At 48.5% G+C, this 19743-nt stretch overlaps 4 protein-coding genes across 4 annotated transcripts; 2 read left to right on the top strand and 2 right to left on the bottom strand.

Moving 5' to 3' along the window:
• Positions 1-9986: 9986 nt before the first annotated feature.
• On the top strand, positions 9987-11524 carry VC83_04806 (uncharacterized protein). Its single transcript, XM_024468434.1, has 3 exons — positions 9987-10301; positions 10363-10945; positions 10996-11524. Exons 1-3 carry the CDS (start codon positions 10182-10184, stop codon positions 11514-11516), a joined length of 1224 nt encoding a protein of 407 aa, XP_024322728.1. The 5' UTR covers positions 9987-10181; the 3' UTR covers positions 11517-11524.
• A 1123-nt stretch (positions 11525-12647) lies between these two features.
• Positions 12648-14259, top strand: VC83_04805 (uncharacterized protein; the record flags this gene model as incomplete). The annotated part of the gene is made up of 2 exons (XM_024468433.1): positions 12648-13043; positions 13123-14259. 2 exons carry the CDS (start codon positions 12648-12650, stop codon positions 13888-13890), a joined length of 1164 nt encoding a protein of 387 aa, XP_024322725.1. The 3' UTR covers positions 13891-14259.
• A 26-nt stretch (positions 14260-14285) lies between these two features.
• Positions 14286-14609, bottom strand: VC83_04804 (uncharacterized protein; the record flags this gene model as incomplete). Its single annotated transcript, XM_024468432.1, has 1 exon — positions 14286-14609. One exon carries the CDS (start codon positions 14607-14609, stop codon positions 14286-14288), a length of 324 nt encoding a protein of 107 aa, XP_024322726.1.
• A 59-nt stretch (positions 14610-14668) lies between these two features.
• Positions 14669-15088, bottom strand: VC83_04803 (uncharacterized protein; the record flags this gene model as incomplete). Its single annotated transcript, XM_024468431.1, has 1 exon — positions 14669-15088. The coding sequence occupies one exon, from the start codon at positions 15086-15088 to the stop codon at positions 14669-14671; it is 420 nt and encodes a 139-aa protein (XP_024322731.1).
• Positions 15089-19743: the final 4655 nt, after the last annotated feature.

The raw sequence follows: 19743 nt of genomic DNA, 5'->3' as shown, positions 1-19743 counted from the left end.
GGGACTGTGATTGCTGTAGATTTATACTCTCCTTTCTAGAAGAGCTGTACCTTTGCCTTTGCATTAGCAATCCATTCTATTGGCTAGTTGTCCTCTATGTATTGCCACTTATTCTATGGACATAGTACTAAAGCTGTAATATAAACATGAGATCTGTCTGTTAAATTGTAGTATTTGTCCAACTTCGCCCATCTAAAATTGCAACATAGGCTAATGCTAATTCGAACATGCATTCTTGCTGTGCAGATTTGCAGCTCTCAAGTTTAGCTCGCAGCTTCGCCTTCTCATGAAGGCATCCTCTACATATAAGATCTTACCCTACTCAAATTGTTCAAGTATAAAGTCCTTGTTGGTAATACTCTATTAATTGTAGCACCATGGGGCTCTGTAGAAAGTGTAGCATCATGAAAGCATAATAAGAAACTCTTAATCTTTTGTAAGTTCTGCCAGTCTTCTGTAGACAAGATATCAGTAGTATTCTCTTGATACTATGCTGTAACGCTAACTTCTAAATGATAGAAGACACAGAGGTTTCTTGCGTAAGGTTGACTTGACAGAGGAGGCAGGGGATTAGACACAAAGGCTTTCTAAGTAACACGTTATAGTATTGTAAAGAATACTATATTGAGTTGAGCACGAAGCTCCTATCAAAGAAATAACTATCTACTTATATAGTGGCATTGTGCCTAATGGTATGATAGACCCTTGTGGTCCATCATGGTCCTGCGTGGTCTAACATTGTCCTGGCCTATGCTGGACCCTTATGGTCTTGCGTGGTCCATCACGTGATGTCTGAGTTTGTCTTCTCCTTCTAACCAATTACTATGGCTTCCTATATGCAGCTTCCTAGCAAATCCCTTTCCTAACGCTAAGGGTAGGGTGAGCTGTACCACTATCCCCCTTCCCTGCTAGCGTCGTCTCCATCGCTTAAATAGGTGGGATAGACGTCTGCTATGTAGTCAAGGCCATCTTCTTTTTTTATCATGACCACCTATAGCGCAAAGAAAAGACTAGAAGAAATCGCCCTTGCCCTTCGTATCAACAAATCTAGTGAAGAGATGTCTCCCTATAAATTCTGCGTTCGGACCAAGAAGCGGTGTGTTACGTCTGGTCCAAAATCCACCTGTTGCTCTAAATATGTACGTCATCGCAAAACAAACTGTGACTTTACTGAGAAGCTGCCTTCCATGAGCAGCTGGGCTTCTCTAGATCATTAGCGCAAGAAGCTACGCGACGAAGAAGAATAAGCTATGATGAAGATCATTTGCCTAAAAAACAACAACACCTGCTCAATGACAAGGAGCAGAGGATGATTAAATTAGGTGTATCAATTTTATGTTACGGCTACAGTAACATGACATCATGGTTACAGGGCCAGGGCCTAGTAACGTGACGTGTGAGTCACAGGGGGCAAGTGGGGTAGTGTTACGACGGAACAAGAAGGCTGGCCAACTACAGGACAGGAAGGAGGGAGGTCGCATGAGACCGGCCCTGGTACCTGGAGGGGCAGCGGGGAATAGTAGTTCCGAAAGTATCACGTGACGGACTCGCAGGATGATGAGAAGAGTCCTAAGAGTCCAGGACTCCGAGGACTCAAGTGAGTTCCCAGGAGTCCACTAGGCACGTGACGGACTCGCAGGATGATGAGAAGAGTCCTAAGAGTCCAGGACTCCGAGGACTCAAGTGAGTTCCCAAGAGTCCACTAGGCACGACGCCACTATATAAGTAGATAGTATTTCCTTAGATAGGAGCTTCGTGCTCAACTCAATACAGTATTTGTTATATACTAGTAACGTGTTACTTGAAGCCTTTGTGTCTGATCCCCTGCCTCCTCTGATAAGTAAACCTTTACGCAAGAGAACCTCTGTGTCTTCTATCGTTTAGAAGTCAGCGTTACACTTTGAGCACCACTTCTACGAGGTACCGGCTTACACACAAAGCAACATGTCTGTCGTCAGTTCGAAGGGGAAAACCCCCACCACGCCAACTTCGTCTCAGAGGTCTAAGCCTGAGAATGAAGAGATGCCCGACGCACCCACCATCAACGAACTCAAGGAAACTCTACGCGTCAAGTTGCCTGACACTTACTCCGGCAACCGAAAGGAACTTGAGGTGTTTTTGCTACAGGTCGAACTGTACCAGCACTTCAATGACGAGAAGTTTCCCACCCAGGAGAGCTATGCCCTGTGGACTGCGTCCTACCTTAGGGGGGAAGCCCTGCGATGGATCGAACCATTCCTCAAGGACTATTTCAAATATGAAAGTACCAATGGAAGCATGACAACTACGCAGACTATGTTTGGCAGCTGGAATGGATTCTGTAAGGAAATCCGACGCATGTTCGGAGACATCGATGAGATTAAGACCGCAGAAGACCATCTGTTTGCACTTAAGCAGACTGGCAGCGCCCTCACGTACTCCACAGAATTCCAGAGATACGGCAATCAGACAGGATGGGACGCCAGCGCACTCATCAGCCACTACCGACGTGGGCTGAAGAGCCATATACGTATGGAACTTGCCCGTTTGGAACAACAACCAACGGACATGGTAGCGCTAATCGAACATACGGTCCGAATCGACAATCGACTATACGAATTCCAGAAGGAACGTCGGACCTATGACAAGCCCAAGAAAAGTTACCCCTACCGGGGAAACGAGGGCAGACGACGGGATCAACACCCGCGAGACAACCGTTGGTCGGACCCAATGGAACTCGATGCCACGTTCAAACCTGGACGACCCCGTGACCCTAAGAAAGACAGACAATTCAAGGAACGACTCTGTTTTAACTGCGACAAGCCAGGCCACATGGCCCGAGACTGCAGACAGCCAAAGAAAGGGAACGGCGGACGCAAAGTCGGCAAACAACTCAATGCCACCTGGACAGGACAGTTGAACGCAACGTTTGTGAGCAAACAGGACTGGGGAATAAACGGCGAAAGCACCCCAGAAGACGAGAGCTCAGACGAAGGGTCGGAGGCGGAATCGTTCACCGTCTCGGAACAGGAGACCTTCGATGAACTCGCACCTACGGAACCAATGAGTCCACGGTGCAAGAGCGTAGTAAGACGCATGGCAAAACACGCCCACGCGAAGATTAGGGCCGAACGAGACAAGCCCAGCGGCCAGAGGAGAATCCCCACGCTTAAGGGCATCTACGGGAACCTGTTACAGGAACTTCCGTTAAAGTGCAAGGTGGACGACTGCAAGGATGACCTCTGGAGATACTATGACCAACTAACGAATACCCGCAGGCTGCTTGGCACGTCCCAAGACGTAGCTAAGTTGGAAGCCCAAGAAGCGGAAGAACTGGAGAAGGATGTCGAGCATATGGCTAAACTGAAGTATATGAAAAGCGTCAAACTTTACTACCAGGACCGCAGGAGAGCCCTGAAGAAGTACGACGAGAAAGCCAGAGATATGCTCCGACGGGAAAATGCGAGACCCACTCCACGCATCGAAAGGAGAGCCATGGAGCAACTAGACACGTTCTCCACGCCTCCGAGGGAAGATAGTGCATGGGTGAGAGGACAGCGGGAACTATCAACGACAGACGCAACAGAGACTGATCATCCCTGGCACGCGTATGTCTACTGGGAGTATTGCAGCGAAGATGACTGCAAGCTCCACTGGAAAAAGAAACACCAGAATCAGTTGTTTCCCCAATCCTCGCCCAGGATACACTTCAGAGACGCAGAGCAAGTTCACGCCCTCAGGTGAAGCCAGTCTGAAGGGGACTTGCCTATCAAAAGCGAACAGGTATACGAGAAATACCCACATCTGCTAGACGAAGCAGAAGAGCGAGGGAAACGATCTCCCCAAGGACCACCATTGGAAGCGGATGAATACTATCCTTCCTCGGACGAGTCAAAAAACTAGGAGTCCTCGACGGTAGGCCACCGGCGAGCGACACGAAGAGGCCTAGTACAGACCAGCTATGCGCCACGACGGGCAGCATGCAACTATATGTGGTCGCTAAGATACAACAGCGACACCTCCGAGCAATGATTGACTCAGGAGCGACGGGCAACTTTATGACAAAGAAAGTAGCAGACACGCAAGGTTTCAAGACGCAATTGAAAACCGAACCATACCCGTTAATGGTCGTAGATGGAGAGCCCATCTCGACTAATGAAGGAATGGTGACCCACGAAACGGTCCCATTGGAAATGGTCATGCTACACGGGCACAAGGAAACGATTCAGTTTGACATCGTGCACATGGACAACCATGCGTGCATCCTTGGTGTGCCATGGCTCAAGAAACACAACCCCCAGATCGACTGGTGGAACGAGAAAGTTGTGATGAGCCAGTGCGCGTGTGAACAACGGACGGACACGCGACAACGGGAGAAACCCTCCCAGGGCCGGAAGGAGTTATGTGCAACCTCCGAGCTCGATGACCTAGCCCAGGCATCCTCACCGACGAGTATACCGGTGGAGTACAAGGAATACAAGCAATTATTCCAGGAAGGCCCTAAGAACGAGGCGCTTCCTAAGCACCAACCATGGGATCACGAGATACCTTTGGAGAAAGACAAGAGTCCACCGTTCGGACCAATATATCAGCTATCGGAAAAGGAGCTGAAGGTACTTAAGGAGTACGTCGATGATAACCTAGCGAAAGGATTCATCAGACCATCCACATCACCAGCAGGAAGTCCGGTGCTTTTCGTACCAAAGAAAGACAGCTCCCTACGGTTATGTGTGGACTATCGAGCGTTGAACAACATCACAATCAAGGACAGGTATGCCCTGCCGTTAATCAACGAACTACACGATAGATTTCAAGGAGCAAAGATCTTCAGTAAGCTAGATCTGCGAGGAGCATACAACCTGATCCGAATCAAGGCTGGGGAAGAGTGGAAAACAGCATTCCGCACCCGCTATGGCCTATTCGAGTATCAAGTCATGCCCTTTGGGCTAACAAACGCACCCGCATCTATGCAATGACTGATGAATGATGCTTTGCATGAATACTTAGACATCTTTACCATTGTCTACCTAGACGATGTCCTGGTGTATTCAGCAACCAAGGAGGAGCATGTCAAGCATGTCAAACTCGTCCTGAAGAAACTAAAGGAGTACAGCTTACTCCTCAAACCAGAGAAGTGCGAGTTCCATAAAAACCAAGTCGAATTCTTGGGTTACATTATCAGAACGCACGGCATCAAGATGGACCAAGCAAAAGTAACGGCAGTGTTGGAATGGCCAACACCGACCACGGTCAAGGAAGTGCAAGCCTTCCTAGGCTTCGCCAACTTCTACCGGAGATTCATCTCGGGATATTCCAAGGTAGCTCAACCACTCACGGAGCTTACCAGAAAGGATCTCGAATTCAAATGGACGGACAAGGCAGAGGCTGCTTTCCAGGAACTTAAGACGAAGTTCACGGAAGCACCTATCCTTGCTACATTTGACCCTGCAAGAAGATCATCCTCGAAACGGACTCTTCTGACTTCGCAATTGGAGCATGTCTGAATCAACCAGACGAGAACGGTAAGTTCAAACCAATCGCGTACTACTCTAGGAAACTGTCACCCGCGGAACTCAATTACGACATCCACGACAAGGAGCTACTGGCTATTGTCGTTGCCTTTGAGCAGTGGCGAGTATATCTTGAGGGATCCACCTACCCTGTGCAGGTATGGACGGATCACAAGAACCTCATATATTTCACCACGACCAAGGTTTTAAACCGCAGACAAGTCCGCTGGGCAGAAACCCTCGCAGCCTACAACTTCACGATAACCTATCGCAAGGGCTCCGAGAATGCAAGAGCAGACGCTCTCAGCAGACGGACCGACTACGCCGGCCCAAAGGAAGAAAGACCTAGAGCAATTCTGAAGAAAACAGATGCAGGAATACAGTACAACGAGTTACTAGCGACGATCTCAGTCATCGAAGATACAGAACTCGAGGAAAGACTCAAGAAAGCTTACGCAACAGACGAATGCGCCAAGCGAGTCTTGTCCAAAGTCGAAGGCGACTTCGCCATCGACGAACAAGGATTGATTCGATACAAAGGCTTAGTGTATGTCCCAAGTCAAATGAGACGCCCGCTGGTGCAAGAACAACACTCGTTACCAGCACACGGTCATCAGGGAGTAACACGAACCTTCGAACGAATCACCCGACACTACTACTTCCCAGGTATGAGGAAGCAGGTAGAGACAGTGGTAAGAGAGTGCGACATTTGTAGCAAGTCAAAATCCAATAGGCACCTGCCATACGGACAACTCAAGTCGACACCAGTACCAAAAGGAGCGTGGAAATCAATAGCTTTGGACTTCATCGTCAAGCTTCCACCCTCCAAGGACCCGTTAACAGGAATAGAATACGACTCTATCCTCGTCATCACGGAAAGACTCACGAAATATGGGAAGTTTATACCATATCTAGAAGCTAGCGACGCCGAGGCGCTCGCATATACCTTCATTCGAGGCATATTAGCCGATCATGGGATGCCAGAAGAAATCATCTCAGATAGAGACAAGCTCTTTACTTCGAAATTCTGGAAATCATTGATGGCGCTACTGGGAACAAATCATAAGCTATCAACAGCTTTTCATCCCCAGACAGATGGCCAAACAGAAAGATTAAATCAGACCCTTGAACAGTACCTGCGAAGCTATGTCAATCATCAACAGGATAACTGGGTTCAGATCTTACCCATCGCACAGTTTGCATATAACAGCGCGATGACAGAAGCAACGAAAGTCTCACCGTTCTTTGCCAATTATGGCTACCAGCCAGAAGCATATAGGCAACCAAGACCGGATGAATCACGAGCTGAACAAGCCCTGATCGTGGTGGAACAACTGAAATCGTTCCACGAACAACTTGCGACGGACATCCAATTCTTAAATGAACGATCCGCCGCATACGCAAACAAGAAGCGCAGTATGGAACCTGCCTTCAAGGAGGGGGATAAAGTATACCTACTCCGGAAACATATCAAAACGAAACGACCAAGCACAAAGTTGGACTTCAAGAAATTGGGACCATTCAAAATATTGAACAAAGTCAGCTCAGTTAATTACAGACTGCAGCTACCCAAGAAGTCTAGACTACACCCGGTATTTCATGTCTCACTACTGGAACCAGCAAGAGGAAATACCCCAATTGCGACTGACACCGAACTCCAACCCGAGAATGAGATAATCGAATATGAGGTCGAAGCGATCCTAGACAGAAGGTTAGTAGGACGTCGAGAAGAGTTTTTGATAAAATGGGAAAATTACGAACCTACGGATAATTCGTGGGAACCAACAAGGAACATCAGCAAAGAACTGCTGGAGGAATATCGACGCCGCCATCCACCAGCCATTGATCCCAAGATGCAGGGGAGTAGGCCAGTGGATCGGAGGAAGCGGGGGTCCCGGTCACAGACGAGGAGGCAGCGCTAACTGCCTGTTCCTCAGCCTCAACAGCGTCACGCTTCTCAGCAGCCACACGTTCGGCCTCCTCTGCCGCATCAAGCTCGTCGAGGGTTTTCAAACCTCGCCGGAGCATATCTTTACCACGGGTTCGGATGAGGCGTTTCTGCTTCCGCAGACGAAGTAACTTCGAAAGGGTTTCTTCCTCTTCGCGATCCAGGCGATCCTCCTCCCGTTCGAGCTTCACCCAGTCGGGATGCTCAGGACCCATACAGTCACACTTTTCTTTCAAGTTGCGACGAACGCACTCGGCGCACCGCCGTGAATCATTTGGAGACGACACGCAAGTAACGTTTCGCCTCACGCAGTTCGAGCAAGAATCCATTTCGGGTAGTTCGTATCCGTGGTTCTTTATTCGACGGACAAGATCGTTGCGTTCCTGGAGTTTGCGGGCAGTGTCAGTAGGCATGTTGCATGTTGAAGGACTCGCTGAGGAGCAGCAGAGTCCCGGGGACATGGACGTACTTATAGGATTTGAGACGAATGCCCAGGGGAAGGGAGCGAGTGTTACGACGGAACAAGAAGGCTGGCCAACTACAGGACAGGAAGGAGGGAGGTCGCATGAGACCGGCCCTGGTACCTGGAGGGGCAGCGGGGAATAGTAGTTCCGAAAGTATCACGTGACGGACTCGCAGGATGATGAGAAGAGTCCTAAGAGTCCAGGACTCCGAGGACTCAAGTGAGTTCCCAGGAGTCCACTAGGCACGTGATGGACTCGCAGGATGATGAGAAGAGTCCTAAGAGTCCAGGACTCTGAGGACTCGAGTGAGTTCCCAAGAGTCCACTAGGCACGACACCACTATATAAGTAGATAGTATTTCCTTAGATAGGAGCTTCGTGCTCAACTCAATACAGTATTTGTTATATACTAGTAACGTGTTACTTGAAGCCTTTGTGTCTGATCCCCTGCCTCCTCTGATAAGTAAACCTTTACGCAAGAGAACCTCTGTGTCTTCTATCGTTTAGAAGTCAGCGTTACACTAGACTGAAATTCAGTCCGGGCTTTTTAAAAAAAGGAGGACCGAACCACGGTCCGGTCTTAAATTTAAGGACTGGAACACTCATATAAGCGGTCCGGTCCAGTCCAGTCCGGTCTTTACGGTCCGGGCCGGCCAGTCTAAGTGTAGGAGGGTCCTCGATTGATGGATCGATATACCCCCATACTCCTGCCTTCATTGAAGCAGTTTTGATAGTCTCTATCCACTCGTCCCAGTCTCTAGGGCTTGTGAGGACCACCCCCGCCTTCTGTAGGGTCGCCATAATGATGGGTTTTTTTTTTCGACTCCTAGGAGGGGTATTAGGTCCGTACGGGTTTCTATAGGCTTCAAAATGCGTCTTGGAGTTGCTCCGGGCTCATAACTGTTGAGTAATCTGTGTATTGTTCTGTCTAATTGTAGCTGCCTGAAATTACGGTGAAGTTGAGTTGGGTCACGTGACCGTATTACAACAGTGTGGGCTAATAGAAGCACGTGACCATGCGCGACGGCTCTTTCTGTTGGAACTGCATTCCTGGTAGTACGCTGCACATGCGTAGCCTGTATACCAACTGTGTATATATAGGGGCTTCGCCCCCCGTAGTTTTTCAATCAAGTCGTCAAACTCCAATTATGTGTTCAACACGTTCCGTTACGAAATATCTCGTGAAGGTTCATCCCAGTGAAGCAATTGAAACAACTGCGAAACAGCTCTTACAGAAGCAATGGGTGCTATAAATACAACAGAGCAAGAACCTGATTCCGAATGAAGACCTATTTGCATCAGAAGGCTTAGCATTTCAGGAGCTAGAATGGAGGCGGTGGATGCTTGAACCACGGCCTAGTGAGCATACAGATATCCCCAAATACTAGTGCGCAAAGCAATACCAATATGTAGTTGTTGCCCGTATTGCTCGTGACCATTTAGCAATTCCAGCAACATCTATAGCATCAGAACGGGTATTTAGTAATGGTAGTGATATTATTACAAAGAAGCAGAATAGGTTATCACCACTTACGATTAGAGATTTACTTTGCTTACGGAATTGGGGTCCGATACAGGAGGCTGATAGTGATGGCGATGATGCTGATGATGAGGCACACGAATCAAGCGCTATAGGTATTGGGTTAGGTTAGGTTATAGTTTATTGGTATTATCTAAAGCTTCATTTTTATATACTCTATTCATAGAATTTAGCCTCATATATCCAGATATATACCTACTCTACCTGTGAGATATTGGCCGGATACATACCCTACCCGTGGCCGGATATATATCCGCCGAACACTGTTGACACCATCTCACAAGGGTGAGGGTGCATGGGTTAGCTAGGAAGGAAAGTACCACGGTAAATTCATATTCTAAATGTATAATAATCATTGATATTTCACCCTTAGCCCTCTCAACCACCTCACTGAAACATGCTTTGGTGGACTACTGTTGCATCTCCATAGAACTCCCAGTCGGGCTAGGCCGTGCACGGCGGGAACATCGCGGGTTACGCTGACGACTGTGCCCGACAAGGTTGAGGCCGAGGATTACTTTCTGAAGATCATCCCAATCCCCCACCAAACTTTTTGATTTACGACACCTATAATTAGAACACGCCCCAAGATAACATCGACGTCTCTTCCAGCACATCTGCGACCCTTTTTGTAACATCTTGCTTGGGACAACTACCCATCGCGGCCTTTCAATTGCTCTTTGAGCGCCGTCGGCTTCGATACCATAGTACTGAACGCGTGGCTTCTGCAGCTCAATCATCATGGCGCAATACGTCCTCGACCTCATCTATACCCTCACAAATTGCATGTCATGCTTCCCCGGGTCGCCGACACTCAAGATCAACAGCAGGAGCTTCAAGATCCTCCGGCTGCTTGGAGAGGTACGCCCCCCTGTTCCCTAAACCCCTCCCTCCTATTCGGACACAGCTAACGCAAACACAGGGCGGCTTCTCCTATGTCTACCTCGTCCAAGATACATCGAATGAGGCGCTCTACGCCCTAAAAAAGATCCGCTGCCCCTTCGGCCAAGAATCCGTCGCGCAAGCAATGAAGGAAGTCGAAGCCTACGGGCTCTTCACACCCCACCAGAACATCATCCATGCCATCGACCACTCCATCTCAGCCGACCGCTCCGACCCGAGCGCGAAGACAGTATACATCCTGCTACCCTACTACCGGCGCGGCAACCTGCAGGACCTCATCAATGCCAACCTGGTCAACCACGCCAAGTTCCCGGAGAAGAAGCTCATGGTCCTGTTCCTGGGCGTGTGCAGAGCGCTTAAGGCCATGCACGAGTATAAAGTTGGAGTGAAGGGCGCGGTAAAGGCGAAGAGGTTACTCGCTGAAGCGGCGGAGGCGGACGAAGATGCGGCTCAGGCGGCGGGAGGGGGGCGGAGGAGAGGCAGGGGCGAAGAGTCGGATCGCGAGCAGCATGAGCCATTGATGGACGATGAGGTGACACAGAGCCAGGAGGGTGTTGCGCCCGGTGGTGCCCGCGCATACGCACATCGGGATATTAAGCCAGGTAAGCATTGTCGATTTGTGAGCAAAGTGGCAATGTCTAAAGCCCAGTAGGAAATATCATGATCGACGACGACGGCACACAGCCTATCCTCATGGATCTTGGCTCCCTTCAACCCTCACCCACACCTGTCACATCTCGCTCCCTAGCCCTCGCCATCCAAGACCAAGCAGCCGAGCACTCAACCATGCCATACCGTGCGCCCGAGCTCTTCGACGTCAAGACCGGCTCGACAATCGACACTAAGGTCGACATCTGGTCGCTGGGCTGCACGCTGTACGCGTGTCTCGTGGGCAAGTCACCATTCGAGATGCGCTCCGACGAGACGGGCGGTAGTCTGAGTATCTGCGTGTTGAGCGGGGACTGGCGCTTCCCCGACGAGGGGGCCGGTGGCCAGAAGAAGGGGAAGAATCAGGCGGGGCAGGAGGAGGATACTGGGATCAATGATGGCATTCGCGAGGTGGTGAGGGCGTGCTTGAAGGTTGAGCCGGGGGAGAGGCCGGATGTGGAGCAGTTAATGGAGATGGTGGAGAGAGTTATTGAGGACTTACCTGAGGATGGGGCGACGATCTGAGAGGGGTGAAGGGGGGTGAGGTGGGGGTGAGGTGGGGTGGGGGTGTGTATTATACTGTGTATTTTCTTGATGGGACGGCGTTCAATACCTGTGTGGAGAGCAGAGGCTCATCCGCTTGTCTTCCATGCTCAAATCATATCAGGGGCTGGACAATGACAAGATCAATTTTGAAGGAAGGCAAGCGCACAATACCGATGATCCTGCTCGTGAGACCTTGCTACTATAAATACACAAATATAACCAACACCCAAAAACACCAACTCGAGCGCATCAAGCAAATCTATGGAAACAAACAAACAAACACTATCTATCATACATCAACAAGCAAACCCCAGAAAACTCCAAACAAACAACCCTTGCTTCAAACCTTTCAAACACCTCACCAAAGCCACCCCACCTTCTTACCCCCACCCTCCTTCGAACCATTCGGCTCCTCATAACTTACACTCTTCGTCGATGACTTCTTCTCAGCTGACTCGGCGCTCTTACGCTTTGTCCCTCAGTTCTTCTTCGCGCTTCGCGCGTCGCTCCCGGCGGTTGATAGCCCAGCTTGTTGGTATCGCGCATATGATGCCCTGGTCACGTTTACTCTTCTTTGGCGGGGATTCTGGCAACGGGCAGATAATCTCCCCGCTTTGTTCTCTTAAAGGGATCTGGCTCGGGCAAGTCGTCGCCTTTGTGCTTCTGCCCTTGCGCTTCTTCCCTGAGGGGAGGATTGGCCCGGGCAACTCGCCACGCTTGCGCTTCGTCACGGCGGGTTTCTTCGCCTTTGAAGGATCCTGCGGCACAGCTGTTTTTCGCTTATGTCCCAGCGTTTGGGAGTGCGGTCTCTTGGCCCGAGGCATATAATCACTTTGCCGCCAGAATTGCCGTCGAGCTTGGTCTTCTTCGCAGGCTTTTCTTCGGGCGAGTCTTCAGGCTTGCGCTTCTTCCCTGCTACACCGGTGGGTACTAGAAGTCTGCTTCTCTTTTGAGGTAGACGAGAGCGTTAGTCTCCCGAGGTTATTAAAGAAACCCGGGGGGGTAAATGCAACCACCCCATGGGTAGTAACCCTCCTCACCATTCTCGCTCCCCGAATCCTCCCCACACCCCTCACTCTCGGTATCGGTATCACCGGGACAGGAAATATCATGGGAGACATATTCCTCTTCCTCTTCCTCTTCGCCTTCAATCTCTGGTTCACTCTCAGTCCCCGGTTCGTCCCAATTCTCCGACTCACTTCTGGAGCCGGGGCAAATACTCCCTCCGGGGATGTCGTCCTCTTCGCCCTCGGTCTCTGGCTCAGCCCCACCTCCGCATCTTTATACTCTTCGTCAGTATCCTCGCTACCCTCCTCTCTACCCTCTTCCTCTCCACCCTCTTATTTTCCACCCTCTTCCTCTCCACCCTCTTATTCTCCACCCTCTTCTTCTCCACCCTCTTCCTCTCCACCCTCTTCCTCTCCACCCTCTTCCTCTCCACCCTCTTCCTCTCCACCCTCTTCCTGTCCACTCTCCTCCTCTGAAGACACATATACAATTTGCTCAGTAAGCCTATCCAAAGCCTCTTTCTCCGCATGCTTTTTCTCCCACTACTCCACGGTCCCTCCCGCTCTGACGAAGGCAGTTCCACTTTAACCTCCTCGCTGAGCTTTCCCCACTTTACGTTCTTCAGCCGCGTTTGGAGCTCGGTGCCGCTGATCTTGGAGCTACACCACCGCTGCCGCCAGTAGGATCAACACTGGTAGGCGGCGTAGACGGACCACCGCTCTTACCTGACTTAGATTTTGTTTTCTCCCCATTCTTATCCTTACCAGGTTTGCCACCCTTATTCTTCGCCGCCTCAGCTCCGGCGGCTTTAATAGCCTCAAGGGCCTTTGCAGCTTCGACAGCTTCAAGAACCTTGGCAGCCTCAACAGCCTCAGCAGCCTCAGCAACTCTCGTAGCAGCCTTCTTAGCAGCCTTCTCAGCAGCTTTCTTAGCAGCCTCCGCCTTCCCCTTCCTCCTCCTTAAACGCCTCTCCTCCTTCGTCTCCTTTTTCTTTGGCTCGATCCCCGTTGGCTTCGCACCCGCATTTCTCTTCTTTTTACGCGATGGCGGTGGACGATTGTTTCGGCCATCCACAACACTTTGTTCGATGCCAGCGGTTTCTGCGGCTGTGGGCGGTTTGGCGAGGCCTTGGGAGGCGAGCACGTTGGCGTTGACGGCGGCTTGGACGGCGGGGTTGGCGCGGACGTCGGCGCGGGTTATGCGGGTTACTCTGGGGTCGCGTTGCCGTTGGATTCGGGGAGGCATTTTGTATGGTGTTGCTGTTGTATTGTGTTGTATGGCGCTGTGTGGTGCTGTATGGTGCTTTCTTGTGTGGTGTGGTGTGGTGTGGTGTATAAAACGATAATTTCGAGCTTTTTCCGAGTATCAAACTCGTTCAGGGAATTATCAAACTCTGATATGGGAATGGGGAATATGACTGGAGAAGGAATGCAGAATTTCAATTGATACTCGGATGAAAGTTGGGGATAATAAATGCAAATTGTGTATGAAAGCCGGGGATACGACACGAGCAATGAAAGGAGAGGAAGTTGGGACGAAAGGGTGAGTCGGCGAGGGACAAGAGATTCTTTACAGAAGAGTTCGAGGGCTGTTTTCGGACTCGAACGGTGTGGCTTTAATGGGTTTGAACCTTTGTTGGGAGGGACGGGGGCGCCGGATGGGGATGTCTGTTTCCTTTGACGACGATTTTAAAAGGGGGATAAAGGTGTAAGAGATGGCATTGAAGAAGAGTATCAATGTCTATTTTTGTTTCGTCGTTGTGCCCTTGTGTCTTGCGAGACAATCGAGGAATAGGAGCCCATCACAGCCAACCAACCCAAAGTGTCGAACCCAAACTCGCACCTCCACAGTCCTGCAGGTCCACCTCCTCTGACGCCTCATCTCCCCCCTCCTCGTCGGATTCACAGTATTCAGCGCCATAGTCATAGTCATCTTCTCATCGGCCACCTCCTCCCTCACACTCACCACCGCCTCCCTCAATACCGTCAGCTCAATCACCCACTCACTCGACCAACTCCACAACTCCATCATCTTCAGCAACTTCGCCACCACCTCCCTCCCCATCTTCACCCCTCCGTTCAAGTCACGCAAGATGCCCTCCTGATCCTCCTTCCCCGCAACCTTCACAACTCCCCCATCACATCATACTCCTCCGACAACCCATCAGCCAACGGCAATAGCCTCTGGTATATCAACCACGCATTCCACATCTTCTCACTCCCCGCCTTCTTATACCCCTTGGCGGCATCTACCAACCTCTCCAAGCTAATCTGCACACCCGCAATAACATTCCCCAGCTTCTGACTCGTCTTAACCATACCCTCCATCATCCGCTCGAGCGCCCGGGGATCAAGTTTATCATAGTCCAATGCCCTCCCGTTCAATTGCTGCAGAATATCGATCTTTGCCTGGCCCGCTCGTAAATCGTCGCGCGCGGTGAGATATTTTCCGCATATATCGAGCGCTGCGCCCGCTGCGCCCCGGAGCTCACCCATCAACTCGCACATTTGGTGAAGGGCGACGTAGATGTCGTCGTCGGACATGGTTGTTGGAGGGGCTTTGGGGAAGAGGTTTTTGTGTAGACGTTTGGTAGTAGTGTTTGTAGTAGATGGAGACTCACGTTTGTTGCTGCGATGAGGGGGACATTGGAGGGGCGTTATATAGCATGGTGGTTTTGTGCCTTCTGGAGGGAAGGAGGAAGGAGCGACTGAAAGGTGACATGCAGACTCTATGTTTGCGGGAGGAAGGAGTACGCACCTACAAGACGAGGGTTAGAAGATCAATTATAATCATGATTAACGTACATGTATAACGAGTCGGCCACCCAAGCGAGTCGGCCACTTTCCACCATTTCCACCACCTTTTACTTTGCAACTATTTCCCTCTACGTACAAAAATGGAATCTACTTCAAACAAAAGCCGTATAATCCTAGTAATTGAAGCTCTTAAAAACGACCCTAAACTTACCGAACGAGCTGCAGCAGGTATCTATAAGGTTCCCCAGGCGACTTTGGCTGACTGACGCGCTAGAAAACTATCAAGACGCAATATAACTGCAAATGGGAGGAAGTTGACTAATACTAAAGAGAGTATGCTTCTTGATCGTATTATTGATCTAATTGAGCGGGATTTCCGCCCCCGCTCGAAGATATACAAGATATGGCCAATCGCCTCCTTAGGATACGCGACGGAACTTGTGTTAGCTCACGATAGGCAGGGAACTTCGTACGACGCCAACCAGCCCTTAATATGCATTTTCGATGTCGAATTGACTACCAGAGGGCCCTAGCTGAAGATCCTAAGATTATACAAGCTTGGTTTGCACTTGTACAGAATACAATTGCAAAATACGGCATTGTCAACTCAGACATCTACAACTTTGATGAAACTGGGTTTTTGATGGGAATGCTCTCGCATACTAAGGTTGTAACCGATGGGACAGACCTCGTACAAAGCAGCCTAGCAATCGGGAATGGGTTTCTGTAATCTAGGGTGTATGTGTAGATGGCTAGGCAATGCCGCCATATATCATTGTTAAGGGCAAATATCACCTCCTCTCCTAGTATACTCCGTACTAATGGCCAATTCCCACCAACCTAGCAGATCCATCTAAGCGAAAATGGCTAGATACAAACGCGATAGGCCTAGATTAGTTGAATCACTTTGAGGGATGTACTAAGCCTTGTACAACTAGTAGATATAGACTTCTAATCCTTGACGGCTACAACAGCCACTAGGCTACTGAATTCAATGATTTCTACAAGCTTAACAATATTATACTGCTTTGTATGCCTCCCTATTCATCGCATATCCTCTAGCCTCTCGATGTAGGCTGTTTTAGCCCTTTAAAAACTTTGTATAGCAAGGCAATTAAGCAGATGATGTAGAGGCATATAACTCACATTACTAAAGACAACTTCTTTCCTGCCTTCTAGCAGGCCTTTTTTGCTTCAATAGGAGAAGAGAATGTACGAGCTAGCTTTCCGAGCAACTGGCCTTGTTCTATACGACCCTAAAACAGTAATTTCTTAGCTGGATTTTAAGCCTAGAATGCCTACACCGTCAAACTCTCAGCTAGGAACTGCTACCTTCTAGGGTCTAAAAATGCCAACTATAGCAATTAAGGCTGTACAAAGCTCTACTCCTTGAAATCTAGGATTGCTAGGCATTAGGGTAGCTCTCTAACCCATTTATATAACGTAGTCGACGCCTAGTGTAATGGTGGGTGCACCAGATCTGAGAATCTAGCCACCCAAGGAAGGGATGATTTTACTAAGACAACACACTGTCTTAGGAAAAAGAGCCAAAGGGTCGTAGCTTAGACTATTCCACAATGCAGCAATCAGGTGTATGATGTAGTGGAGTGGTTTAGACAAGTTGTAACAAATGTTGAGTCTGAGAACTCAGGGATAAGTCAGAGGTTAGCACCTCACTGACTTTTCAGAAACAAGGAATAACAAGATCAATGCTTGGAAGCTTGGAAAAGACGTGGAAGTATGTGATAGTCGATTTACTGTATTGTCTGCTTGCCCTTTCTTAAGGAAAGGGCAATCCTATTTATGCTAAAGGAGTGTAGTTCTCTCATTTTCCAAGACTTTACATGACTAACCAGGCTTGGTAACTGTAGTCGACGTAAGAGAATCCCATAGAACCATCTCCTAGGTTCCTAGCCTATAGGAAGTGAAAGGAGGTCCAAGGTCAGAGTACCCCTATAGACAAATTATGTCATAACTTAACCAATCTTGTGGGTAACTAAGGAGCGATGACGTGTAATGAATCATAGAGGGTTGTAGAAGCTTTTGGAGCTATCGTTCATGTTCCTAGGCCTCTAGTTGATAGAGATATGTCATGTGTAGTATTAGCCCAGTAACTAAGGAGTGATGTCATGTAATGAATCATAGAGGGTTGTAGAGATATGCTATGTGGTCATATCGGCCCAGTAACTAAGGAGCAATGACGTGTAATGAATCATAGAGGGTTGTAGCAATCATTGAGTAGTATTGCTCTTGTTGTTGGTGTGACAAGCCAAAATATGTATAGTGACTTGTAGGTTTCTGGAGGAGATTTCTAAGTTTGCTCTTGAGTTTGATAGCAAACTGAGTGCAACGAATGTCAGTATGACACCTAGGCTAAAGGTATCTTAATGCTAGCACACAGACTGTCCTTCTTAAAGCTAAGAACTAGGAGCTTTGTATAGAAAATGAGCTACTAAGCAAATGCCAGAGGGCTAAAAAGAGCTGCCTATAGCTTAGAGGTTCACTTTTAGCACCTAAAGCTAATGCAATACGGCTAGAAAAGGGTATAGTTGATGCTAGGAGAGAAAATACACATAGGGAGGGTAGTTCTATAGAGCAGGCTTAGCTATGTACTTGGCGTCAGTGTGGTCGATAGTTTTCTCGTTATCCCGTTCAACGGCACTAACTGCCGTTCGTTATCACTACCCTAAATGGACTGGCGTCCGTTTTAGGCCCCTTAAACGGCCATTGGTTGGTCAGATTCCCAACGGAATGGGTCCGTTGTAACCTGTTTTGGCTAGTTTTTCAGCTGCGGGCCGCGGATAGCGCTGCGCCCCTAGCAGCAAGAAAGTCAAGGAGAAAATGAGACAATTGAGCGTGAGGATCAACCAAATCTCACCATAATTACGTAGAATTAATTTTACATTGAAGCCACAATGGAGATCTTTCATTTAGTGTGCCGTTTGTAATTTTTGGCCATGTCATTGTGATATAATAACTTGTTAAAGTTGCGTCGTTCCTCGCGAAGTTTTTTTTGAGGATATAATTGTTGGTTTCCAAACCACCGCCTGGAGGCGGTTGGCGAAAGCGATCCTTGCTGCGAAAGCCATCCTTGCTCTCTCGGCAAACGCGAACGCGTCCAATGCGACATCAGGACAACGCGACTATCTGGACAACAAACAGCAATGAACGTAGATATAATTGATTAATTAAATAGGTTAGGATCTATATTGTCGGGCAGTGATTCATTATCACTTACACTGTCACTTGCACTGTGGATCATGTCGTAGTCAAGGTCTGCAAAGTCAACAAAACTGCTTACTTCAGTGGCCAATTGCCAGTGCAACTGCTCCTCCTTCTCCTCCTCTTCCTTCTGTCTCCTACGCTTAATATCAGGGTCTATGATTACTTGGAGTAACTCCCTTGGTAGCTCAGTGTCTGGGTTACTCCTTTGGAATTCAAGTAATTCCCTTTTCCGTACCCGTTCCGCTCTCCGTGCATCAATGCCAGCACGGAGCTGCAGCTTATACTCAAGGTTAACCATGCGCTTTCTCTCTCTTCTCTCTCTTGCTTCTTCTCTCTCTTGCTCCTTTACTATCTTCGTATGAATCTTCTTCCGTGCTTGTTCAACTGTAACAGCTCCACCCTTTTGAATAGATTTTCTGCTTCTAACTTTCCGTTGTCTTTGCTCAGACATAATAGTAGTAATTTGCATAAGCTCTGAGGTAACCAAAGTACTTTCTGTCAACTGTACTTGAATCTCTGTATAAGAAGATGTCCACTTTTGCCGTGATGGTGAACTAAGAATCTCTTCAAATCTTTGACTCCAATTTGAAAGATTGGTGTTTCTAAAAGTGCTGGTTTTGCGTATATTGCCACTTTCTTTTCTATCTTCTCATAGTTTGGTGGCCAAATACCAGAGTCTCTAAATGCTTTCATACAGTTTTCCTTTGTAAACGTTTGTGTTCGGATTGTAGGTAAGTCTCGGAAGAATGAAATAACATTATAGTCAACATCAAAATTCTGAATTGCTTGTTGAGTAGCACGGCGGTGCCAATGCTTATAAAGTGCAAATACTGTAACGTCAAGAGGTTGTAGTATATGTGTAAGGTGAGAAGGGAATACATGTAAATGTATGTTGTTTTGATGTGCAAGTATTATAAATTCTGGAACTTCATGAGAAATGTGAGAGTCCATTATAAGCAACTTCGTCTTTGTAGAGGGTGCAGAATGTTGAATAAAATGCTGTAGATATTCCATTGCGAGCTCAGAGTTTGTATATCCTGAATCTGATACTGCAACTCTCTCATGACCATGTAGATTATCATGGTACCAACTTTCCATATGAAGCTTTCCTTGAATTATTAGGAATGGTGGAAGTACAATGCCAGCAGCTGAAATTGTCCCTATTACTGTGAGACTTTGACGATTCTCTGGACCTTGTATATAAAGCTATACAAATT

This window comes from Pseudogymnoascus destructans, assembly GCF_001641265.1.
Source record: "Pseudogymnoascus destructans isolate 20631-21 unplaced genomic scaffold scaffold_15, whole genome shotgun sequence".
Lineage (NCBI taxonomy): Eukaryota > Fungi > Ascomycota > Leotiomycetes > Thelebolales > Thelebolaceae > Pseudogymnoascus > Pseudogymnoascus destructans.
Note: the sequence above shows the minus strand (reverse complement) of the source record. Positions and strands in the feature narration are given on the sequence as shown.